Here is a 27981-nt window from a genome sequence, read left to right as displayed (position 1 = left end):
ATGCCTTTTAAGGAACTGCTTCTTTTTGCAGGTGTGTCTGGTGATGTGGGTGAAACAAAGAAAATGTCCATTTTGGAGGGAGATTCTGTTACTTTACACACTTACCTTACGGAAATACACAAGGTTGATCTGGTGATGTGGATGTATGGAGCGCAGAAATCTATCATCGCTAAACTTAATGGAAAAAATCAGATTGTTTCATTATATGATATTGATGATGGGAAATTCGGAGACAGACTGCAGCTGGACAATCAGACTGGATCTCTGACCATCAGTGACATCAGGACCAAACACTCTGGAGATTATCAGCTCAGGATCATCAGCAGTGAGACCTCATATAAGACGTTTATTCTGACCGTCAATGGTGAGTGACTCATATTTAACCATTTTGGGACTGGTGCGACCACACCAGTCCACCACCCAAACGCTTATGATTTTGGGGGGATTTAAAAAAAAAAACAGTGGGTGGATTTTTATCATTACAGGGCAGATGTTTAAAGCCTGTTCACACCAAGAACGATAACAATAACTATAAATACAACAATACCTATATTTGCGTCCACACTAGTGAACGATAAATGTCTGTTATTTGTTGCATTTACATGACCAGCAGATGTCCTTACGCTGCTGAAAAAAACTGCATATGCTGGTTAGGTATGTTTTGGTGCTGGGATGCTGATTTTAGCTTGTTTATGCTGGTCGTTTGCTGCTTGTACTTTGCTGGTTTATGCTGGCCCTTTGCTGGTTCATGCTGGTGCTTTGCTGGTTTATGCTGGTCCTTGACCAGCAACATAACCAGCATAAACCAGCAAAGGACCAGCATAAACCAGCAAAGGGCCAGCATGAACCAGCAAAGGGCCAGCATAAACCAGCAAAGGGCCAGCATAAACCAGCAAAGTACCAGCATAAACCAGCAAAGGGCCAGCATAAACCAGCAAAGGGCCAGCATAAACCAGCAAAGTACCAGCATGAACCAGCAAAGGGCCAGCATAAACCAGCAAAGGGTCAGCATAAACCAGCAAAGTACCAGCATAAACCAGCAAAAGGCCAGCATAAACCAGCAAAGGGCCAGCATAAACCAGCAAAGGGCCAGCATGAACCAGCAAAGGGCCAGCATGAACCAGCAAAGGGCCAGCATAAACCAGCAAAGTACCAGCATAAACCAGCAAAGGGCCAGCATAAACCAGCAAAGTACCAGCATGAACCAGCAAAGGGCCAGCATAAACCAGCAAAGGGCCAGCATGAACCAGCAAAGGGCCAGCATAAACCAGCAAAGGGCCAGCATAAACCAGCAAAGTACCAGCATAAACCAGCAAAGGGCCAGCATAAACCAGCAAAGGGCCAGCATAAACCAGCAAAGGGCCAGCATAAACCAGCAAAGTACCAGCATAAACCAGCAAAGGGCCAGCATAAACCAGCAAAGTACCAGCATGAACCAGCAAAGGGCCAGCATAAACCAGCAAAGGGCCAGCATAAACCAGCAAAGTACCAGCATAAACCAGCAAAGGGCCAGCATAAACCAGCAAAGGGCCAGCATAAACCAGCAAAGGGCCAGCATGAACCAGCAATGGGCCAGCATAAACCAGCAAAGGGCCAGCATAAACCAGCAAAGGGCCAGCATGAACCAGCAAAGGGCCAGCATAAACCAGCAAAGGGCCAGCATAAACCAGCAAAGGGCCAGCATAAACCAGCAAAGTACCAGCATAAACCAGCAAAGGGCCAGCATAAACCAGCAAAGGGCCAGCATAAACCAGCAAAGTACCAGCATGAACCAGCAAAGGGCCAGCATAAACCAGCAAAGGGCCAGCATAAACCAGCAAAGTACCAGCATAAACCAGCAAAGGGCCAGCATAAACCAGCAAAGGGCCAGCATAAACCAGCAAAGGGCCAGCATGAACCAGCAAAGGGCCAGCATAAACCAGCAAAGGGCCAGCATAAACCAGCAAAAAGGGCCAGCATAAACCAGCAAAGTACCAGCATAAACCAGCAAAGGGCCAGCATAAACCAGCAAAGGGCCAGCATGAACCAGCAAAGGGCCAGCATAAACCAGCAAAGGGCCAGCATAAACCAGCAAAGTACCAGCATAAACCAGCAAAAAGGGCCAGCATGAACCAGCAAAGTACCAGCATGAACCAGCAAAGGGCCAGCATAAACCAGCAAAGGGCCAGCATAAACCAGCAAAGGGCCAGCATAAACCAGCAAAGTACCAGCATAAACCAGCAAAAAGGGCCAGCATAAACCAGCAAAGGGCCAGCATAAACCAGCAAAGGGCCAGCATAAACCTGCAAAGGGCCAGCATAAACCAGCAAAGTACCAGCTTGAACCAGCAAAGTACCAGCATGAACCAGCAAAGGGCCAGCATAAACCAGCAAAGTACCAGCATGAACCAGCAAAGGGCCAGCATAAACCAGCAAAGGGCCAGCATAAACCAGCAAAGGGCCAGCATAAACCAGCAAAGTACCAGCATAAACCAGCAAAGTACCAGCATGAACCAGCAAAAAGGGCCAGCATAAGCCAGCAAAGGGCCAGCATAAACCAGCAAAGTACCAGCATGAACCAGCAAAGTACCAGCATAAACCAGCAAAGTACCAGCATGAACCAGCAAAGGGCCAGCATAAACCAGCAAAGGGCCAGCATAAACCAGCAAAGGGCCAGCATAAACCAGCAAAGTACCAGCATGAACCAGCAAAGTACCAGCATGAACCAGCAAAGGGCCAGCATAAACCAGCAAAGGGCCAGCATAAACCAGCAAAGTACCAGCATAAACCAGCAAAGTACCAGCATGAACCAGCAAAAAGGGCCAGCATAAGCCAGCAAAGGGCCAGCATAAACCAGCAAAGTACCAGCATGAACCAGCAAAGTACCAGCAAAGTACCAGCATAAACCAGCAAAGTACCAGCATAAACCAGCAAAGTACCAGCATGCACGTTTCAAGTGCATCTAAACAGTGAAAGTCAGAAAGAAACTATCAGATCTCTAAAGTAATCAATAAAGTAGAACAAAAACAATATGGACTCTGTTTTAATGCACTTTCAAAGGAGGCAAGAAAGACAATGTTGTCCTAACTAGCCTTGAAATCCTGAGGTAATTTTATGTTTTATGTTACACTGTTTGCTGTGCAATGTCCGTTTGCTTCTCACCTAACATTTCAAGTCCGCAAGCCCTTTAAATTTGAATGAAGTCAGTTTCTTACCAGCTGTAAAAAAGAAAAAAGAAAAAATCTCAGAAAAATTATCCCAAGGATATTGTTGCCCTGTATCGTTATCGTTATAGAGAATGGGAATCCATGTCACTGTGCACTGCAGTGTATATATTTGAATCCCTTGTGTTCATTAAAGCGCTCAGTTGTGTGGCCAGAACAGCACACATACACAACATGCTACACACTAATGGAAATCATATGGCTGCCTTCTATCGTACTGCACACAGAAGCAAACTGATTTCTCTTTTTTGGCAATGTATATAATTAAGTGGCACTATATATATAGGCTACTACTTAAAATATACACACTATAGCTTGATCTATATAGCCAGTTGATCATGTAAGCGACCCACAGCTCTGCACATGTTGTGTATCTTTTACTTCTTTATGCGTTTGTGCTATTCGAACATAAGTAAGTGCCCTGCGGACCTCACAGGTTATTTATGAATGATTCCAGTTGGAAAGTGCATATGTTCCATCTAAAGTGCCTTACAGTGTGCAAGATATGAATTTAAATTTTAATTGTTTACAGAGCTATATTATGACACACTGTCGTCTAAGACGCACTAAAAAGTGGTCTTGTGGCACAACTTGCCCCCGGTGCGGGGTAATTTTTGCTTTTGGGGAGAATACATCGGGGTAAATTGTGCCGGTGATTATTGAAATAAAAATTAAAATTTTAATGTCATGAACTGTAATGCAATATAACATCAAGACAAATTCAATACAAAATTTTCATTTAAGTTTTAATTAGATATCGTTACCCTATTACACAATTGGCATGTCATATTTTCTACTTTTTCGGAAAACACAAAAAAACTCAAATATATAATATGATATTTGTGAATCATTAGAACACTGTCTGCCAACAAAGCACTGTCTGTCAATTATGTAACATATAAGAAAAATTTGACTTTTTCTTAACATTTCTGAACATCCCATTGTAACTTAGGCCACTTAAAAACCTGACAAACAGCAGGTAAATCAAACACTGATGAGGCACGCTCATCTCCTCACACAGATTATCCTGTGGATATGTAGGTCTAGATCAGGGATGCCAAACCCTGTTCCTGGAGATCTACCATCCTATAAAGTTCAGCTCCAACCCTAATCAAACACCCCTGAACCAGCTAATTAATCTCTTATATGTAGCACGTGATAATCACAGACGGCTGTGTTTGAGCAGGACTGGAACTAAAGTTTGTTGGTAGGTAGATCTCCAGGAACAGGGTTGGTCAGCCCTGGTCTAGATGGTCTACTACTTAACAACCCACTGGCACAACTTAACCCTGCCCCTCTGGCACAAATCACCCCAGACTGACAATTTTGAAAGACTAGCATGATCCAGCAGTTTAGAGCTAACATTATGCTAACTGTATAGACACACTGTGTAGCCTACCAAAGCACTAAAACATGTGTGAAATATTTTCAAACTTGTCTATAATTGTTCAGACGCAACAATCTAAAAACCTTGATCATATAAATTTTACTTTGCAAGGCAAAAAAAAAAAACGTTTTTTGAGCTAATGTGTGCTAAGCTCTCATGCCATGTGTCTGTCCTCTTTAGGGGATTGGTAAATTGGATGGCTCTTCAAAAGTATGTGGTCACATGACCAATTTCTTCTATGGTTTTCTAGAAAGCCCCCCCCCCCCAGTCTCCCCTACTGGACTTAAATGGAACAAATACAAGAACTATGAATCAGCGGTTGCTTTATGAACACGGAGAGTGATCATGACAAGCTGTATCAAGCATTACATTCCCAAAAATATTTTTACATTTTTCAAAGCATGGCCAGTCTATTAGCCAGTCTGTACTGCAGTGTCCGAATCCCTAAATCCCAGAATGCCTTGCGTTGCTGGCGTTACATTCCCATTCTAAATAAGCGTGGTGTAAACTCTCTGTACGCTGAAACATTTTTTAGAACATTATCTTTATAGATATAATTATCGTTATCGTTTGTGATGTGAACACACCTTACACACTGCTAAAACACCTGTCCCCTTTAATATTCCTTTTTTATATGCATTTAGTAAAATTTAATGCCTCTCTCTCTCGCTCTCTCTCTCTCTCTCCCTCCAGATGTGTTTTTTGCTGGGATAACAAACAAAAAAGAGGGAGAATCTGTCACTCTCCATTCTGGTGTAAAGGAAATGCAAAAACATAATGTGATTCTGTGGATGTTCGGATTGTTAAGCCTAGACACTTTTATCGCTGAAATCAACATTACGGTGAATAAGATCTCATTCAGTGAAGATGAGAGATTCAGAGACCGACTGCGGCTGGATGATCAGACTGGATCTCTGACCATCACAAACAGCAGAAGCACAGATACAGGAGTTTATCAACTACAGATCACCAACAGTAAAGAGACCTTCTACAAGAGATACAATGTTTTTGTCGGTGAGTGCATTTTAAACAATACTAAAAATTACATGTTCAATTTGTATGGCAATGTTATTACAGAACCTGTGAAAAAAAGTGCCTTGATATGGTTGTCAAGATTTGCATAACAATGTTGAGCTTGTTTAAGCTTAAAATGTTTAAACTTGACTATTTTAATGACTAAATATGACGTTAATTAGAATCAGAATACACTCAACTATTTCTAAATAAGAGTGAATCTCTCAGATTTTATGAGGTTTTATTTGATTTATTTAATTCATTGTTTTCATTTACATTAATATCTATCTGTCTGTCTGTATGGCAGATGCTCCTGAACCAGGTCTGCTTTCAGGTGGTTTAGCCGTACTGGTTATCTTTGTGATTTTGTTTGTGGCTGGAGCGGTGACTGCTGGTGTGTGTTGCTATCGTGGCAAGTGCTCGAGACTAAATCGTAAGTATTAGAGTCATATTTCCTACTCTCTTCAATCTTCCAGTCTCACTTCAAAATTAGTTTTCAATACTTACACTTTGTAGGGACGCACCGAAATTTAAATTGGGCCGAACGCCGATTACATGGATCTTTTTTTTATATTTTCCCCCCATGTATTTTGCCATTTTTGTTCCACCGATGATTAAATTAAATATCCAAAATGTGCTTTTTACAGTTTTGTCTGAAAAAAAAGAGACACTACATTCTCATAGACATTACAGCCTACCAATAAACCACAATTAAACTGAAAATTAATAAATTACTAAAAAATATATTGTTTGCCCATTTTTAACACCCCCTTCTTGAATCAGGCATGTGTTTTTAATGTACAAATAAATGCAGCCTTGCTGAGCAAAGGAGAATGTTATTAGAAATATATTAATAGAGCTGTTTTAATGATTGTTTTCGTCATTTTTTTCCCCGGAACAACAGTAAAATTACAATACTAACATTTATGAATTTTGACTTTTATTTTGGCGGAAATCAACAAGAAGACCTCAGCACAAGTTTTTATATTTAATTATTAGAGCTTTTATATGTATTAATAGAGCTGTTTTAATGATTGTTTTCATCATTTCTTTTCCAGAACAACAGTAAAATTATAACATTTATGAATGTTGAATATTAATTTGACGGAAACCCACAAGAAGACCTCAGAATTAGTTTTGCTGACAGCAGCAGATTCAGTGCACATTTAAAAAAAAATAAAAATGTCTGAATAATTGAAGTAGAAATTATTGGTGTTATGAAATTTAGAGTGGCAGATCACATGAAGTTTATTAGTCAAACACTTTTAAATTTGTGTCAGTTTTATAAATGCAATTTCTTCTCTGGGTGTTAGGGATGGATGAAATTAGGACAAAAGAAGTGACAGAGGGAGATTCTGTCACTCTACACACTGGCCTAACTGAACTACAGCAAAATGACCTAATAGTTTGGAGTTTTGGACCTCGAGGCTCTGTCATCACTCAAATTCCTGGAAAGACCAATAGGAAGTCATTTAGGGAAGACGTGAAATTCAGAGACCGACTGCAGCTGAACAGTGAAACTGGAGATCTGACCATCCGAGATGTCAAAATCACGCAGTCTGGAGATTATCAGCTGAAGATCCACAGGGCCAGAAAGACCAAATCTATAAGATTCAAGCTTATTCTCTATGGTGAGTAGCTCAATCTTTCCATCCCATCTGAAAATGTTTTCTGATCAGTCATTTTCGGCTTAGTTTTAGTTTACGGAAATAACCTTGGTTGCTTATAAATAGTACACGCAGCCAGAATAGTTGCATGCAAAATATTTTCATAGGCTTGATGATTTTTCAGATATTTTGTCTAATAAAGTCTTAACTGCTGTTTCTGTTCTCATAAAAACAGTCTGTTGAGTTCCTGATTCTAAGAAGCTCCTTCAGAAATTCACAATGGGCTCAGATTGGTTAGTTGGCTCAGTGTGATGTGATTTGCTAACTGCCTAGTGGACGTTGTCCCGATACGTCATGCCTCTTTCTGCTATGGGTAGTTGCATGCACAGCATGGCGTCATCCCCTTTGTTGTGTGTTCCCGGGGCAGGGTTTATGGAAGTTTTAGGGTTTGTAATGTCAACCAACCAGGGCTGCGTTTCCCAAAAGCATCGTAAGCTTAAGTTGATCGTAGCTCCATTGGTTTCAATGGGTGTACGATGTACTTAAGCTTACGATGCTTTTGGGAAACGCAGCCCAGAAAGTAACTAATTTTAGTCCCTAATAGCCATTTGTTGTAGGCATTAAAAAGATAATCCTATAAAGCCCGGGACACACCAACCCGACACCAACCAACAAGCGCTGACGAAAGCCAACCACCTTGTCGCCTCTACTCGGCTGCGTCTGTGGGCGTTTGGGCAATTAAACTGAGCTCAAACACACCGAACTGACGACACCGGACTACAAACAAGAAGGTGCTTTCTGCGCATGCGTGAGGAGATATACTGTTGCGTACCTGCAGATGGCAGTAGTCTGTATTTTCGTTTCAAGAAGTGAACCCAGAAGTAGTTGCACCTGTGCAAAAAAAAATCTGCATTTCCAAAGCATTTTTTCAGCGTTTTTCCATTATGACGTACAGCGCTAGCCTGTCTTGTATCAAATTAATCAACTCGCCTTCAAAAGCTTTGTTCCACACAGCCATAGTTGGTTTCGAATTGTGCGAATTGCGAAATGATGACAGCGAGCCAGTTCGCTCTTGACTCCTTCCTTTACTTGTTACGTCACTTCACGCTCAAGTCTTCCACTCTGATTCGATGTCTGAACAGCCAATTAGAGCGCTCTCTTTCCCAGATGGCCCCGACAAGGCGAATCGGGCAAACTTTGGCCAACGCGAGCCCGACGAAAGCCGACGTGCGGAACACACTGAAGCGACGCACTTCACCGAAGCCCCCCAACTGCCCGACAATCCAGACGGCCGATCGTCGGCTTGGTGTGTCCTGGCCTTAAGAGATAATTTCTTCAATGAACTTTGAGCAAAACTATGCAGATGTTGTGTATGCTCAAGTAGCAACATTGCACACTAACTCAAGTTAAATAATCAAGTAGATAATCAATGATCTCTTTAAATTTGTGTATGATGCTGCTCCAATTAAGCGCTGTAAGAGATCAATTCCGCATTTATATTTTGCCTCTATAAAGAAAGCTATATAGAGGCAAATATAGCAGCACACTTGCTTTAGCAATTTTTAAATATAGACGATTGCCTTGTTTGTCTCTGTGCAGATTTTCACCCGCTCATTCTTATTTGTTCTTATGTTTATATGGCTTCATGTTTTGTGGTGCCTGTGCAGCGGACTCGCTGCAATTCTCAGAGGGAGAAAATGTCGCTTTAGATACTGGTGTTAGCGAACTACAGAGGGATGACCAGATTCTCTGGAGCTTTGGATCTGAAGACAATGTTATAGCTAAAAATGATAGAATCCCCAATCAAACAACCAATGATGATGGCAGATTCGGAGACAGACTGCAGATGGATGATCGGACTGGATCTCTCAGCATCACAAACACCACAAGCACAGACTCTGGAGTTTATCACCTACAAATCAGCAGCAGAAATCAAGTCTTGTATAAGAAGTTCAGAGTTGCTGTATGGCGTGAGTAGCTTGAGTTTTCCTTATTAAATTAATATGTTACTAGTTACTACCCAGAATTTAGTGTGATATCCACCTGCACACTCTTACGATTATATTTTTCTACTTTTTTTTGGGTGCATGTGGTGCTGTGTTGTGAAGCGGACACACTAAAAGTGAGAGCGGGAGACTCTGTCATTCTAAACACTGGAATTGATGAACTAGATGAGGACAGTAAGATACTGTGGACACATGGAGATAATGACACTTGCATTGCTAAAATGAACAGATCCACCAATAAGACGTCATTGTATCGTGGTAATGACGTGAGATTTAGAGACAGACTGCAGTTGGATCATCAGACGGGATCTCTGAGCATCTGGAACATCAGCATCGCACATTCTGACGTTTATAAACTACAGATCAGCAGCAGCCGCAGGCCAATCAAATGCAAAAGATTAGTGGTTATTGTCGATGGTAAGTGTCTCATGTTTTTTAATGCAATAATTTGTTGTTTCAATCTACAAATCTATCCTGCTACATTTATTTGTATTTATAAATTTTTATCCAAAGCGACTTAAAATTGAGGAATACAACAAGCGATTCATCTAAGGAGGCAGATCAACATAGGAAGTGCTCAAAACACCATATATCAGGCGTTGTTAGATGAGTACAGGCTAGAAAGGAAAGATCAAGAAAGAGAGGAGAACAAAGTTATTTTTTTTTTTTAAATTTATTTATTGAGTCAAATAGTGTTGAAAAAGATGGGTTTTCAGCAGTCGCTTGAAAACTGTCAAGGAGTCTGCATTCCGGATAGGGGTGGGACGATCGTTCCACCAGGTAGGAACGTTGAACGAAAATGTACTGGAAAGTGATTTCATGCCTCTTTGTGGTGGCACGATGAAGTCTGAGGATCTCAGACGACTTCTGGATGGAGTGTAGATTCGAAGTAGTGAATGGAGGTCTGATTGTACACACTGGAAGATCGGCCAAAAGAGCACTGCAGTAGTCCAGCATGGAAATGACCAGGGCCTGGACCAGGAGTTGTGCAGCATGCTCTGTTAGGAAAGAACTAATCTTTCTGATGTTGTGCAATGCAAACCTGCAAGATCGAGCAGTTTTAGCTCTGTGGTCTTTAAAACTCAATTGATCATCAAAGATTACACCAAGGTTTCTGGCTGAAGTCGATGGGGTAATTGTTGATGAACCTAACTGGATGGAGAAGTCATGCTGTAGAGTTGGAGTGGCAGGAAAGACAAGGAGCTCAGTCTTTGTCAGATTGAGCTGTAGCGCTGTAGTGTTCCTTCATCCATTCAGAGATATCCGCCAGGCAACCTGAGATCCATGATTGAGAGATGATTGATTTTTTTGAATGAATGGAGAATCTTGAAAATAAAGAGTGAGATAAGAAAGTAAAACAAGCCAATGACAAAGTTGGCAGATGGTAAGATTATGACTGGCAAAGTTGTTGAAACAATCTCTTAAGATATTAAGATTTTAAATTTGGGGACTAAATAAAATAACAAAGTGAATTTATCTAAATTTACTTCATGTTATTTATATTTAAATATACCTATGCTCATCTGTACACTAACTTTTTTTTAGTACATTTTTTCTCTTTTTTTTCTGTTTGCTTTTTGCTTTTGACAAATGCAGAAAACAAAGTGTCAGTGATGGAGGGAGATCGTGCCGAACTAAACACTGATGTTAGTGAACTACAGAGAGACGCTCTGATACTGTGGATGTTCGGCCCTAAAGAGAGTCTTATAGCTAAAGCTGATATGGAGAGCAATAGCACATCAACATATGATGGCGTTGGTGGCAGATTCAGGGACCGACTGGAGCTGGACCGTCAGACTGGATCTCTGAGTATCACAAATGCCACCAACACAGACTCTGGACTTTATAAACTCAAGATCATCTGCAGCAGAGAGACCAAATACAAGCAGTTCAGAGTTACTGTCCATGGTGAGGAGCTCCCGTTTATAATAATAATACTATGATCTCTGGGCACAATTCAGATGCTGTAAAATGCACACAACTTAGGCTGTGTTCACACTTGGCACCTTTTTTTGACAAAAAGTTGACAAGGGTGCTTTTTAGTTACAAAATTTCTAGCAGCGTTGCAGCAGAGGGCGTATTTTTGTATGTGTGGTGCAGAAATGTCTTTAAAATAGGAAGCTGGCTCTTTTCTTTTTTTGGTATTTTTGCCTTGTATTTGATAGGACAGTATTTAGACAAGAAGCGACGTGATCGAGAAAGGTCTACAAGCAAGAACTCGAAAAAAGGGACGCCCTAAGCACAATGGCGCTACTGGATATGTCGATGTGCGGCTCAAGAAGCTATCGGCGCTGCACGTCAGTTTTTGAAGGTTATGGTGAGGCGAATGTCGGTTCACAGCAATAAAATAAAAGTCTAACGGCACCTTTCCAATTTTTTCCTTGTTGTTGTTATGGAAACGACAGGTCTAGCTACTCGCTTGTCATTGGTCAGCTGTCAAAAAAGTGCTTGACGTAAGGCGTTTTCGTCAGAAAAGTTAAACATTTTTTAACTTTAAAAGACGCTCTGAGCTGCAGAAAAAGAAGCCGGCAGTGGATTTTAAAAAAGCGCTCAGGACTTTTTTTTTGAAAACACGGTTTATTCCATAGGGTTATAATGTAAAACAGATGCTGGCAGTTTCAAAAAAGACACCAAGTGTGAACACGCCCTTAGTTTTAACTTGTCTATAACTTGGCAAATTTCAATGGTAGTGCATTAAAGTATTTTGATGGGGCATGTTCTTTAATGGGGATGTGTTTCCAAACTTTTGACTGGTAGTGTATATCTGTGTGCTAGAGACTAACTATGTCATTGTGACATCAAATGTCATTTATGTCTTCTAACCACCAGTGATTCTTTCTGTTTTCTTACAGTGAACAGAAGCAGAGAGACAAACGGAGAAGATGCTGATGAATCCTGTCTGGGAGGAAAGTCAGAGGACATACCATTGCTTCAGATCTGCGGCACCAGTGTTTAACAGTTTAGTCTTATTCCCATTTGGAAAAAAAAAGGTGTGCACACTTTATATATATATATATATATATATATATATATATATATATATATATATATATAACCCTCCAACATCCATTCTGCATTAATAATCACACTGTAAAAAGTTTTCACCACTTTCAACTTAAAATCTTAAGGCAGCTGCTAAACTTAAGTTTCTAAGTTAAATCAACCAAGTCATTTAAACTCACAAGTTATATCAGCTCTTTTTTATTGCAATAAGTTAAAATGACTTGTAGTTTTAAGCTTATTTAACTTAAAAACTTAAGGCAGCTGCTGAACTCAGCTGTGAAAACTTTTTACAGTGTAGGTGCTGCTGGGCTGTGCAATTAGTACCATTTTGATTTGTAGTTATTGTTACTGGTGCTGAATGTAATCGTTAATATCGTTAGGTAATTCCATAGTATTATATCATTTTATATAATTTATACTATTTTGTTTGTATTGTTAATAATAATGCCTGGTTTCACAAAAAGGGCTTAGGTTAAACCAGGATTAAGCAATATTTCAATCGGGACATTTAGGTACCTTTTATAAACGTGCTTTAGAAAATAACTTTACTGATGTGCATCTTGTGACAAAACAATTGCACTGACATATTTTAAGAAGAGAAACAATGTGTCCGGTACTGTTACATTATTCTCAAGGATGCAGGCTGGATTTTCCTGTTTCTCATTACACTTTTATTGTCAGACTCATATATCTGCAACAGTAAAGTACAAATACCTTAAAAATGGTTCAAAACTATTTTTAGCTGGTGAAAATACTAGTGTTTTAATCATTTTAGCCACCACTGTATTCACACACAGGCATGTCCTCTCTTTGTTTAGACAGAAGTAATGTATTAAGCGTAGAGGAGAAATACTGAAAATAAAGCATTGATCTCATTAGGCTAGTACTGATCTGATACTAACACTGGTACGCTATTAGGATCGATCTGCTCACCGCTATAAGAAAAAGAAGAAGGGTTACTAAAATAGAGAAAAACTCAATCTCAGTCATGTATGGAGTAAGATATAGTTTATTAGGCAAATAAAAGATTCACTGAAAAAAAATTAAAGCAGAAATTGCTTTGTAAAATTACTTTTTTCCTGATTAAAATACAATCAACAGACAGTAAATGTCATTGATTAAATATAAAAAGTACAGGAAACGTATTAATAAAAAGTTTACAATTTAATCAAAAATGAGCCAAGTAGAAGTAAAAATGTATAAGCCACATCTCTCTTACTGTAGGAACAAGTAGAAATTGGTATTAGTTTTAATGGTGTTACTATTCTTATTCTATATCATTATGCAAAATGATACACAAAAATAAATGTTCTTTGGAGAGGAACTCCATTTTTGAGTTGATCAGAATCTCAGTTCAAACTGCTGGTTTTGAAGATGAAGATGCACTTTATTCACTGTGAAAACTTTAGCAATTCACATGTAATGGATGGCAAGGAACGAGCTTGGGTTCTCCCGAGGTTTTTTTCTCCATTTCTGTTACAATGGAGTTTTGGTTACTTGCCGCTATTGCCTTTGCCTTGCTTAGTTGGGGACACTTTTTTTAACGATATTGTATACTATTTGAACTGAACTGAGCTGGATGATGACATTCAATTCAGTAATGAACTGCCTTAAGCTGAAAACTGATCGTTTACTGTTGTTCTTTTGCATTATTGACACACTATTGTCTTATTTAATACTGTAAAGTTGCTTTGACACAACCTCTATTGTTAAAAGGGCTATATAAATAAAGGTGGCTGATTTATCCAGATCACATTTTAGTGCTTGATTCATTATTGTGTGACATTTGCTGAGAAAGCTGCTTCTAATTACAATTAGGCAAAAGCTATGATTGTCGTGTGTATCTTCCAGTACAGTTCTGTGATCAGAAGTAAATCTCCATCTGGAAGCCAGAGGACGCTCTCACGCCAAATACACCCCTCTGAATAAACATAAGACTTAACTGCTTTCATTGATTGAATGTGACTAATAAACACACAACTATGACAATATATGGTTTATATAGAGTTCTTGTTATTTAATTTTCATAGTAATAAAGTATATAATAACTCAATGCATTAATGACTGCTTAAAATACTATAAAATATATTCTATATATACACTACACAGAGCCTTAGTTCACTGAGAAGCTACAAAAACAGCTGTCATTATCGAGATTTTTTTCAATTTTAATCACACGAATATCGTCCTTTTTTGTGTGTGTGTAGCTTGTCAGTGAACTACGGCTCTGTGTAGTAAATGCTGCTCCATCTGAAAGCAGGTGAAGAAGATTAACTACTAAATACAGAACCGGCTTTACTGACAAGCCCTATTAGACCTGAAAGTGCTGGATCTACAGATGATCTACTTATTGTGATTGTTTTTCGTATGACTGTGTAGAGAAGATGAATGTGTAAAACGCTTCCCACATTCAGTGCAGTGATACGGTTTCTCTCCAGTGTGGATCCTCTCATGTATTTTCCGATGTGTTAACTGACTGAATGTCTTGTCGCAGTGTGAACACATGTAAGGTTTTTCTCCAGTGTGGATCCTCTCATGCAGTTTTAAACAGTACGCTGAAGTAAAAGTCTTTTCACACTTTAAGCACATGTAATCTCTCACACCAGTGTGAACTTTCTGATGCACTTTCAAACTAGGTAGAAATGCAAAACTCTTTCCACACACATGGCATGAATGCGGCTTCTCCTTTGTATGAACTCTCAGGTGTGTCTTCAGGGATGAGGCCCACAAAAATGTTTTGCCACATTGATCACATGGGTAAATCTTCTCTTCTGTGTGCATGTTCATGTGTATCTTAAGTTTTGCTGATTGTGAGAAACTCTTCCCGCACTGATCACAAGTGAATGGCTTCTTTCCAGTATGAACTCTCTTATGTGCAATAAGATGTCCCTTTTGTGCAAATCCTTTTCCGCACTGATCACATGTGTAGAGTTTCTCTCCAGTGTGGATCCTCTCATGTATTTTCAGCTGTCCTGTCTGACTGAATCTCTTGTCACAGTGTGAACACATGTGAACTTTCTCTCCAGTGTGGATCTTCATGTGCTCCTTAAGGTGTGCAGAGCGAGCAAAATTCTTCCCACACAAAACACAAGTGAACGGTTTCTCTCCAGTGTGAACTTTCATGTGCTCCTTAAGGTGTTCTGACCGTCTGAAACTCTTCCCGCACTGATCACATGTGTACGGTTTCTCTCCAGTGTGGGTCCTCTCGTGTGTTTTTAGGTGTCCTGAATGAATGAATCTCTTGTCGCAGTGTGAACACTTGTACGGTTTCTCTCCGGTGTGAACTCTCATGTGAACATCAAGACTATATTTGCATGTCAAACTCTTTCCACACTGAGTGCAGGTGAAAGACTTCTTGGGTCTTCTTTTCTTTAAACCTTTCTCCTCAAGTCTTTTTTTTCCAGATTTAACATGACTTTTCTCCTCAACCTCCCTCAATTCTTCATTCTGCTCACTTTCGTCATTCATCTCTGAAATAAAAGTAAAAATAAATCAGATTGTGGACGTAAAAGTGATTCCTGCTGTAACAGTGTATTACAGGAATATTGATCACTTTGATGCAATTTTATAAATTGAATATGAATGAAGTACATTAATCTTCAAATATTATTATTTTTTAAACATTATAGGCACAAATTCTCTGTTTCTACAGGGAACACTACAATCATCTAACATAAACCGTTGAAAAAAAAATGTACTCAATTCATAGAAACTGTCCCTTATTATTCTTTATTATTGCAGAGCTCTAAAGATTGTTTTTCTGTTTCATCAACAAAAATCTAAATCTGCTTCAAGCTTTATTGATGTGTCAACTTTATGGAATTAACAAGAATTTGCACATTCATACCTAAAATTATGCATTATTAATTGTATTATGAATATGTCTTATGTTTATATCATTATTAATCAAAATCTTTACTAATTTTACAGGTTAAGATCATATATTCATATTTTCTGTGGAAATGTATATAATCATTGTATTCACAGTCCATCTGTAGAAAAATATGTCTTGACTGTATCACACGTCTTCTTCACTCTCTGTGGTTTTAATGTGTATTCTAATCAAAGGTCCAAAGTACATTCTGCAGAACTGATGTTCAGGGTGCAAACAGTTGCAAAAACATATAAATTGCAGGGGCTCTAGAGATATAAACTAAATTTGAATAGAAAAGGAGAAGTGAAACTGCACGTCCGTTTGTGGAATTTTCCTTGCTCAAAATAAACTGCTCTGAAGAGGTTTTGAAGCCAGTAAGACTTTATTGAAAAAGCAAACTCGAGTTACGTTTGCAAGGGTAACTCCTGAACTCGTGTTTTGCACTCATTCATATACATATACATATACATATATATATATATATATATATATATATATATATATATATATGCTACTGTGCACTAGGCATGGGATGATAACCGGTTTCAAGGTTTACCGCGGTTTGAAAAAGTCACGGTTTCAAAACCGCAAACAAAAAAAGTTATACCGTTCCTACGATATGTGCCTTTTCTGTGTCGTCAAAGTGAAAGCGCAGGACTCGCTACTAGGTTGTGTGTGTGCGTACCTGCAGCGAAAACAATGCAGCGTCTCAGTGAGACTCAGCAGTGATATATAAGTTCAGGATGGACGAAGGAGGTGAACCCACACAACACAGAGTGGGGAATAGCAGACTATATGTACTAACCTTACGTTTCTGTGATTGAACATAAGTAAAACAATTAAGTTAAAGTGAAATCACGTCTTTGCTTTTAATCCTTCAGGCACGTTAAAGGTGCAGTGTGTAGGTTTTTGCGGCATCTAGTGGCGAGGTTGTGAATGCAACAGTCCACCGCTCACCCCTCCCTTTACAGAACTACGGAAGCCCATACAGAATTAAAATCTCACCTTTTTTGACAGCAACGAATAGTGAGATTTCTTTTAAAATGTAATTTACGGAATTATATTTACTTAATCATTCAACGAAACTATGTTATTGTGAATATATTACTGTTACCTGTTCATCATTGTGTCAGTCTTTTTTTTTTTACAAGCTGATAATTCTAAGTTAATAAAGACATAATGGTTCATTAAGGTCTTTAAGCACCCCTGAAAACATAGTTATTGCACCTCTGTCTAGAAATCATCTTAATTATTACACAGTGCACCTTTAACATCTTTTCAAAATCATGGCATAAAAAAAAAAAAAAAACCTTGATGGCTCTCACGTGTCTTTGAGTATTTGGTTATTTCTGTAACTGTCACTAATGATCATATTTTTGCTTTGATTAGTTATTGCATTTTTTCCATTTAGAAGGATTTGTTTTTGAACATTTTATTTTGTTGATTATTGTTGAGCTGCAGCCTTAGGCTCACACAAGTGACTGAAATTTAATTTAATTAAGAAGATATAATTATTTATTTTAATTATTTTGCCTGATGTTCCGTGTTACAAAATGTTCTAAATGTTTCCTAAAATAAAATATACTGTGTTCAGCAAAAAAAAAAAAAAAAAAAAAAAAAAAATCTTTTTTTTTACCCAGACATTTAAATATAACATTGTATAGCAGTAATTACAATACCGTGATACCGTGAAACCGTGATATTTTTATCCAAGGTTATCATACCGTCTCAGAATCTTATACCGGCCCATGCCTATATACACTCACTGAAAATAATACTTGACAAATAGCTCTAAAAAAGCTCTAAAGTTATGCAATTTAAAACTTTAAAATAGTAACATTTTGCATGTGTGTAGAGAGCATCACATCACAACATAAGCATCACATTTGTGTAAATTATTATTCATTAATTATTACTTATTAATTTTCATCACTACTAGTACACAGGTTAGAATATTATCACAATACAATATTGTCCCTTTAAACCAGCACACGCGTATTATATTCAGAGATCGCTTCTTCATGTGTCTATGACGTCGGCAAAACAAACCACTTATTTATTACCACCATTTATTATTTTAAAAAAGAGGTTCAACAGTATATCCAAACTATTTCATCATCCAAAAATGTTAAGGCTTCTAAAACTATCAATTTCTTTCATCTTTTTAATTTATATTGTTTAAGGTTTTGTTTTGTATTTATTTATTTTTATCATATACATGTATAATGCTAACATTTTTGTACTTTTGTGCTTTGTACCTTGGCAATAAAAAAAATAAAAAATAAAAAAAAACGTCCAGTAGTATTGGACCTGATCCAACTACGTCATCGCGCTACAGCCTGCAGCGAGGACCTCTTGAAAAACTGCCCTGAATCACATGCTTTATTCGTACAGTCTTTTTATTCGATGGAGAAAATTGTTGGCAATGTCATTATTATTATTATTATTACTACATATATAAAAAGAGGTTTGTATGTGACACTTCAGTGAAGCTTGACAACTTGACCGACAAAATGGCGGACGGGAACAAATCTTCTCAACGCAGGGAATTTGATTTGCGCAGGTACCTCCGAAATTGAATAATTAACAACTAAACATAGTGAGCTTTGGGAAAAACCTACATTTACACACCAATTTCTTCAGGGAATTGAACACACAGGTACGTTAAGTGTGACCGGCAGCACAGCATATACTATCGATCATGGATGTTTTCGTACCTTTTTGCCTTCCTAATGGCGTATTTTCAGCTGTCAGACGCAGCCAATGCGTGATTTTAATGGAGTTATCAGAGAAACTGACACAAAAAGCGCCGGCGGGTTTCTCAACCCTAGAGGGTTTTAATGGGGTTCGCTAATTTATGATAACACCACTGATCTAAAGAATATAATCGCGTTTTTCCGAGATTAAACAGCGGACTTGGCAACACTGAAACTCGCGTGTAGTGACATCGCCATTATTTATATTTAATTAAGTCACTTTCACTGTGATATTCGTGTGAATAGGAGATAGATGTCGATTAATATTTCATACATTAGCGACTCCACAGTTTTAGAGTCACATCAGTTATTAAATGCGGTGCCAGTCTCGAACATTCCTTTGGCCATTCACGTATCGCGAGACTCGCCTTTTAAATGTAAACAGTTCTGTATTGTTTACCTGTTTACCTGGAGACCGCAGAATATCTCTGGCTATTATCTGTGAAAGACGGAAATCTTGTACATGCTTTATCCTGAGTATCCTGTTGAAGTTTAACTGTAGTCAAAAGACGAATTTCATCTGAAATCATCGGCTGACATCTACATCTGAGAGCACAGTTGTGCAGACCATTCAGACTCTGAACGTAGTCTCCGGACCATAGAGTCTACACAGCGTGCAGAGCTGCACAAACAGAAACACCCTGTGCCAACTGGATAAATCTGCACCTGATATTATTTCTTCAAGACCATCGTCCATCTCCAGCCAGTTGAGCCTCCACTACCAAAGTGCCATGGAGGCTTCTGTGGAGAAGAGCTCAAAAGGTGAGATTGAAATTATGTTTGAAACTTCAACTGTGATTGACACAGACCTCACAAATTCAAGAAAACAAGATAAAATAGATGGTTTATAGTAGGCCTAGGAGTTATATATCTGTTGTGTTCTTGTCATATTTGCTCTAGCATTAGAGAACGTAGCATTTGAGGTCTGCTGGTAGTGGTCAACTCATGCTTTGGTCAATTTTAAAATGTAGTAAATATTATACATTGAATAATGTAGGCCTATCTTTCTGGAAAATGTCAATAACAAGTTATGTTAATTACCTCGTAATTTAATAGTACTATACTGTATATTCAGTTAGGTGCCAAGGCAAATAAAGTGTTTAAGTTTGACTTCATGATAATAACCTTGGGTCATTTTTGTGGTTATTAGTATTTTCTAATTGTTTTTCCTACTTTAAGAACAACATACGAGCTGGACGAAGAAGAAAACCATGCCTCCTTTCTTCAGGAGAATATGTACGGCGGCAAAGCTCCCCTTCTGCTGCTCCCAGGACACAGTGGAGTCTCCACCAGAGCTGGACATCTCTACACCAGATGTCAATTTGTCCATCTCTAAGGAGAGTGTGGAGCGCCTCAACAGCCAGGATATGCCGTGCTTTAGCGTAGGCACGTGCATCATCAAGAGAGGAACTGTGGACAGCCTGGACGGGTGCAACGATGACCATCTCTCCAATTCCGATAGCTACCAAGAGGAGTGTAGCGTTGTACTTCCAGGTCAAGTTCCTGTTGAGTCAGTGGGGGCTTCAGCTTGCCTGAGCCTAAAGGCACTGTCCAAAGTAGATGACTCTACACCCGACGTCATCTCTAAGGACAGTTTGGAGAGGCTGCAATTGGAGGCTTCAGGTGAGAAAACAGTAAAATATCAACTAATTATTTAATTTGATGTCAGAGATGTTTCTAATAATTTTGTTATCAAATTGGTTGATTTTAGTTCCACAAAAGGCCACAGAAGAACCTGAGAAAGGGAAAGGAGTCCGCTCTTTCTTCAGGAGAGTGTGGAAGGCTGTCAAGCGTCCTTTCCGCTCCAAGAATAAAGTGGAGCCTTTTGTGCCTCCTCAGCCAGAGCTGGATGATCCTGAGCCGTCACCTGCCCCAGAGTCCTTAGACATCGTCCCAACCAATGGTGAGTCTGTGATCATTATAACAAGATACATTTGATTGAAGCCAAAAATAGTTGTATAAATTAAAACTGTCTTAGGAATAAACCAAAATGCAGTTTGTCAAATGTAAAGTTTTTATGCAAGTGCTATAAGTTATTACAAATCTTGAAGAAGAAAAAAGAAGAATTTGTTATACTGCTTTAAGCATTTTATGCAACTTCAAAGGATCTAGCATGCTTATATGTTCTCATGATTTTGTGTGTTTTTTCAGAATCCATTCGCTCTCGCTATCGAGTGAAAAAGATTATTGGACAAGGAGGCTACGGCAAGGTCTATGAGGGCATCCGAATTTCTGATGGCAAGAAGGTAGACAAACAAATAAACAAACAAAAATCTGTATCCGCTGTGTTTTTAAAGCACCTACATATAGTTTAATACTTAAATACTCAATTCTTTATGTTTAAGGTAAGGTCAGGTGTTCAATATGCTCATCTGTGTTTCTGAACATTTGCAGGTTGCCATCAAACGTATTCGGAAGACTCCAAAGGATCAGTATCTTCAAATTGTAAGTTGGCAAAACATAATATGTGTTTAGTTGTTCAAGAGCTGATTATTGTGGATAAAACTAACCTTTTGTGGCATCTTTTCTCTAGCCTGGGTATCCGAAACCTCTCATTACAGAAGTTGCGCTGCTTCTAATGATGAAGGAAGAGCCCATAAGCCCTCACTCCATCCAGCTCTACGAATGGTTTGAGCATCCCCGAAAAGTCACACTCATTATGGAGTTTCCAGATCCCTGTGAGAGCTTGCTGGACTTCATCAAAAACAATCCTCAAATGAGTGAGACAACAGCACGGCTCATCATGCGTCAGGCTGTGCAAGCGGTCCAGCACTGCGTTGAGCATGGTGTTTTCCACAATGATATTCATCCAGAGAATATCCTGTTGAGAAAACACACTTTGGAGCTCAAGTTGATAGACTTTGGCTGCGGTCATCTACTTGATAGCAAAGGCTACGACGGCACCAAATACAGAGGTGAGTTGGCATTTAGTGTAACAGAGTGTGGAAACCAGCATGTGGTGATTTATTGATCATGAGATGCTTTAAAGTAAAATGTCTTGCTCACAGGAATAAAGGCTTACTTTCCACCTGAGCTCTTCATCTACGGCAAGTTCTACTGCGTCCAAACAAACGTCTGGGCTCTTGGAGTCTTGCTGTATGAGATGATGAACAGGTGTTCCCCGTTTGGTGACCGAGATGAAATCGTGCAAGCCGACGTCAGATTTGTCAACCCAGATTTATCTGAAGGTGAGAGAATAGCAGAATTAGCAAACATTGGTAGAGAGCATAGTAAAACACAAAGCTGTTTTCATACATGCCAACATTAGTGTCACATGATCACGACTAAGCGGCTCTCTCCTGAAAACAGAATGCCGTGATCTGATTCTTCAGTGTCTAACCCGTGATCTAACTGAACGGCCGGTCATCCAGGAGATCTTGCAGCATGGCTGGTTTGAAACAGTGGATCTAAAATGAAGAGAGGTGAGACATTTGTGCTGTCATCTTCAGTTTTGGATCATATATGATAAACATTTAAAATATGATTAGTGAAGTGAGTTAATAATCTTGTTGTACTATAATATATGATGACAGGAAAAAGACTTGAGTAAAAGACAGTCAGTGTGAAGAATGCTCTGCTTTTTCTTTGCCAGGGTTGGACAAACAGCATCCAGTGAAAAAGCACTGAAAATTGGATTGACAAATGCTGACGGTTGAGTAAATAATAAAAATTACAATTTAATACAAGTATATTAGTTTTAAAAGCTTAGTGTTAGTTTAGTTTTATAAAACTTAATTTTAGCTTAGTTTTAAAAGCTTTGTGTTAAATGCTTAGTTTTAAAAGCATTGTTCTAGCTTAGTTTTAAAATGTTTTATTAGGAAGCATTAAAAATTTATTTAAAATATATAAAAATTGATATTTAATAAAAATATAAAAATAATACAAATAAACTGAGTATATAATAAAAAAGTATAATGTAATAAAGTTTTAAAAGCATAGCTTAGTTTTAAAATAAATGTTTTATTAAGAAGCAATAACGATAAAAAATAAATAAATATATATATATATATATATATAAAATAATAATACAATAATAATAAAAATTAGAATTTAATAAATAATTAATAGTTTTAAAACCATGGTTTTAGTTTTAAAATAAATGTTTTATTAGGAAGCAATGAAATTTATATTTAAAAAATATAAAAAATGATATCTAATAAAAATATAATACAAATAAACTGAGTATATAATACAATTTTGAATTTAATAAAAATTTTATTAATTTTAAAAGCTTAGTTTTAAATGCTTAGTTTTAATTGTTTTGTTTTAGCTTAGTTTTAAAATAAATGTTTTAAAAATTATAAAAGAATATATATATATATATATATATATATATAATATTATATCTGATAAAAATATACACACATACCAATAAAACTGAGTATTTAAAAAAAAATACAATTGAATAAAAATATATTAGTTTTAAAAGAAATTATATCTAATAAAAATATAAAAAATAATACAAATAAACTGAGTATATAAAGAATATATAATTTAATAAAGAATTATTAGTTTTGAAAGCATGGCTATAGCTTAGTCTTAAATGTTTTGTTAGGAAGCTATAAAAATATGAAGAATGTAAAGAAAAATTATTTTAAAAAAGGCAAAGAAAAAATCTGCGCATTAGCTTTGTTTTAAAAGATTAGTTTAGTTTTAAATGTGTAGTTTTAGTTTAGTTTCAAAAGCATATAGTTTTAGATAATATATATATTTATATAGCTAAAATTTATTAAAACATTACATAAAAACTATTTTAAATGTAGCTTAGTTTTAAAATAAATGTTTTATTAGGAAGCAATAAAAAATAAAAATGTATACAAAATTCTAAAGAAAAAAATTATAAAAATAATATCTAATAAAAATATGTATTTAAAAAAACACAAATAAACTGAGTATATAATAACAATTATAATTTAATAAAAAATATTCGTTTTAAAAGCATGGTTTTAGTTCTTAATTTGGTTTTGTTTTATTGGAAAGCTATACTATTTATATAAAAAAATGATTAAAAAAAATGATATCTAATAGAAATACAAAAAATAATACAAATAAACTGAGTATATAATAAAAATTAGAATGTAATAAAAATTGTATTAGTTTTAAAAGCATGGTCATAGCTTACTCTTAAAATAAATGTTTTATTTGGAAGCTATAAAATATATATATTTAGCTAAATATATAAATAAATTATCCAATATATATATATTTAAGGATATTTAATAAAAATACAAATAAACTGTATTATGAATATATAATAAAAATTCGAATTTAATACAAAATTTATTAGTTTTTATAAATACAAATAATTATAAAAAGCGAAAAAAGATTATAAATTGAGTATATAATAAAAATTTGAATTTAACAATAATTGTATTTGTTTTAAAAGCATGGATGTAGCTTAGTTTTAAAATGTTTTATTAGGAAACAATAAAAAAATATTAAAATGTATAAAAAATTATGCAAAATTGTTAACTAATAAAAATATTTAAAAAAAATACAAATAAACTACATAATAAGTATATAATACATAATAAAAATTATAATTCAGTTAATATTGTAATGGTTTTAAAAGCATGGTTGTAGCTTAGTTTTAAAATAAAAGTTTTATTAGGAAGCAATAAAAAAAAAAAAAAAAAAAAAAAAAATATATATATATATATATATATATATATATATATATATATATATATATATATAAACTGAGTATATAATAGCAATTAGAATTTAATAAAAAATATTAGTTTTAAAAGCATGGTTTTAGTTTTAAAATAAATGTTTTATTGGAAAGCTATACTATTTATATCTAAAAAAATTATTAAAAAAATGATATCTAATAGAAATACAAAAAATAATACAAATAAACTGAGTATATAATAAAAATTAGAATGTAATAAAAATTGTATTAGTTTTAAAAGCATGGTCATAGCTTACTCTTAAAATAAATGTTTTATTTGGAAGCTATAAAATATAAATATTTAGCTAAATATATAAAAAATATAATATATAAAAGGATATTTAATAAAAAATACAAAAAATACAAATAAACTATATTATGAGTATATAATAATTCGAATTTAATACAAAATTTATTATTTTTTATAAATACAAATAATGATAAAAATGTGAAAAAATAATATAAATCAAACAAGTATATAATAAAAATGATAATTTAACAAATATTTTATTAGTTTCAAAAGCATGGACGTAGCTTAGTTTTAAAATAAATGTTTTATTAGGAAGCAATGAAATTTATAAAGATTGTATAGAAAATTATTAAAAAATATAAAAAATGATATCTGATAAAAATATAATACAAATAAACTGAGTATATAATACAATTTTGAATTTAATAAAACTCGTATTAGTTTTAAATGCTTAGTTTTAAAATAAATGTTTTAAATTTATATATATATATAAAATATTATATCTGAAAAAAATATACACACATACCAATAAACTGACTACTTAAAAAAATAGAATTGAATAAAATATATTAGTTTTAAAAGCTTGGTTGTCGCTTAGTTTAAAAAAAAAATTATTAGGAAGCATAAAAAAAAATATATATATATAATGTATTAAGTTATATATTAATTATAATAATAATATATATAAGAAATTATATCTAATAATAATAATTATTATGAAGAATGTAAAGAAAAATTATTTTAAAAAAGGCAAAGAAAAAATCTGCGCATTAGCTTTGTTTTAAAAGATTAGTTTTAAATGTGTAGTTTTAGTTTAGTTTCAAAAGCATATAGTTTTAGATAATATATATATATATATATATATATATATATATATATATATATATATATATATATTTATATAGCTAAAATGTATTAAAACAACATAAAAAATATACAAAATTATATCTAATAAATAAAATACAAATAAACTGAGTGTATAATAAAAAATAGAATTTAATAAAACAGTTTTAAATGTAGCTTAGTTTTAAAATAAATGTTTTATTAGGAAGCAATAAAAAAAAATGTATACAAAATTCTACAAAAAAAATAATAAAAATAATATCTAATAGAAATATGTATTTAAAAAACACAAATAAACTAAGTATATAATAACAATTATAATTTAACAAAAAATATTAGTTTTAAAAGCATGGTTTTAGTTTTAAAATAAATGTTTTATTGGAAAGCTATACTATTTATATCTAAAAAAAATTATAAAAAAATGATATCTAATAGAAATACAAAAAATAATACAAATAAACTGAGTATGTAATAAATTAGAATGTAATAAAAATTTTATTAGTTTTAAAAGCATGGTCATAGCTTACTCTTAAAATAAATGTTTTATTTGGAAGCTATAAAATATAAATATTTAGCTAAATATATAAAAAAAATATAATATATAAAATTATATTTAATACAAAAAAAACAAAAAAAAATACAAATAAACTATATTATGAGTATATAATAATTCGAATTTAATACAAAATGTATTATTTTTTATAAATACAAATAATAATAAATGCAAAAAAATAATACAAATAAACAAGTATATAATAAAAATTATAATTTAACAAAAATTGTATTAGTTTTAAAAGCATGGTTGTAGCTTAGTTTCAAAATAAATGTTTTATTAGGAAGCAATAAAAAATAAATAATGTATAAAAAGAATTATACAAAAATGTTATCTAATAAAAATATTAAAATTAATACAAATAAACGGAGTATATAATAAAATTTGAATTTAATAAAAAATGTATTAGTTTTAAAAGCATGGTTGTAGCTTAGTTTTAAAATAAATGTTTCATTAGGAAGCATTCATTTAGGAATTAATTTTTTACAAAAAAGTATACAAAAATTATATCTTTTAAAAATTTAAATACAAATAAAGTAAGTATATAATAAAAATTATAATTTGATAAAAAATTATATGATAGTTTTAAAATAGATGTTTTATTAGGAAGCTATAAAAATAAAAATGTATAAAAAATTATTTTAAAAAATATACAATAAAATATCTAATAAAATAGATATCTAATAAAAAAATAAAAAACATAATACAATTAAACTGAGTATATAATAAAAATTATAATTTAATAAAACTTGTATTAGTTTTAAAAGCTTAGTTTTAGTTTAGTTTTAAAAGCTTATTTGTACACACTCAGTTTTTAATGCTTTGTGTTGCTTTTTTGGTTGTAGCTTATTTTTCAAATAAATGTTTTATTCTGTGATTTTATCGTGTGACTCTTTGCAGTGTATCTTCAAATAACTCACTGCATCACTCATGCACACTCTCTTTCACGCTGCCATTTAGTATATAATAATTCGAATTTAATACAAAATGTATTATTTTTTATAAATACAAATAATAATAAAAATGCAAAAAAATAATACAAATAAACAAGTATATAATACAAATTATAATTTAACAAAAATTGTATTAGTTTTAAAAGCATGGATGTAGCTTAGTTTCAAAATAAATGTTTTATTAGGAAGCAATAAAAAATATATAAAAATGTATAAAAAATTATACAAAAATGTTATCTAATAAAAATATTAAAATTAATACAAATAAACTGAGTATATAATAAAAATTATAATTTAATTAATATTGTATTGGTTTTAAAAGCATGGTTGTAGCTTAGTTTTAAAATAAAAGTTTTATTAGGAAGCAATACAAAAAAAATCTAATAAAAATGCATAAAAATACAAATAAACTTAGTATAAAATAAAATTTGAATTTAATAAAAAATGTGTTAGTTTTAAAAGCATGGTTGTAGCTTAGTTTTAAAATAAATGTTTCATTAGGAAGCATTCATTTAGGAATTAATTTTTTTACAAAAAAGTATACAAAAATTATATCTATTAAAAAAATTAAATACAAATAAAGTGAGTATATAATAAAAATTATAATTTGATAAAAATGATATGATAGTTTTAAAATAGATGTTTTATTAGGAAGCTATAAAAAAATAAAAATGTATAAAAAATTATTTTTAAAAAATATACAAAAATGATATCTAATAAAAAACATAATACAATTAAACTGAGTATATGATAAAAATTATAATTTAAAACTTTATTATTAGTTTAGTTTTAAAAGCTTATTTGTACACACTCAGTTTTTAACGCTTTGTGTTGCTTTTTTGGTTGTAGCTTATTTTTC

At 34.2% G+C, this 27981-nt stretch overlaps 3 protein-coding genes across 3 annotated transcripts; 2 read left to right on the top strand and 1 right to left on the bottom strand.

The window, feature by feature from the left end:
- On the top strand, positions 1–7242 carry LOC141325934 (uncharacterized). The gene is made up of 4 exons (XM_073834655.1): positions 1–364; positions 5283–5603; positions 5911–6036; positions 6917–7242. Exons 1-4 carry the CDS (start codon positions 1–3, stop codon positions 7240–7242), a joined length of 1137 nt encoding a protein of 378 aa, XP_073690756.1.
- A 1018-nt stretch (positions 7243–8260) lies between these two features.
- On the top strand, positions 8261–12172 carry LOC141325933 (uncharacterized). Its single transcript, XM_073834654.1, has 5 exons — positions 8261–8516; positions 8878–9180; positions 9319–9633; positions 10813–11124; positions 12069–12172. Exons 1-5 carry the CDS (start codon positions 8261–8263, stop codon positions 12170–12172), a joined length of 1290 nt encoding a protein of 429 aa, XP_073690755.1.
- A 2287-nt stretch (positions 12173–14459) lies between these two features.
- Positions 14460–15687, bottom strand: LOC141325932 (uncharacterized). Its single transcript, XM_073834653.1, has one exon. The coding sequence runs from the start codon at positions 15685–15687 to the stop codon at positions 14563–14565; it is 1125 nt and encodes a 374-aa protein (XP_073690754.1). The 3' UTR covers positions 14460–14562.
- Positions 15688–27981: the final 12294 nt, after the last annotated feature.

Source organism: Garra rufa, chromosome 2 (genome assembly GCF_049309525.1).
Source record: "Garra rufa chromosome 2, GarRuf1.0, whole genome shotgun sequence".
NCBI classification, from domain to species: Eukaryota; Metazoa; Chordata; class Actinopteri; order Cypriniformes; family Cyprinidae; genus Garra; species Garra rufa.
Note: the sequence above shows the minus strand (reverse complement) of the source record. Positions and strands in the feature narration are given on the sequence as shown.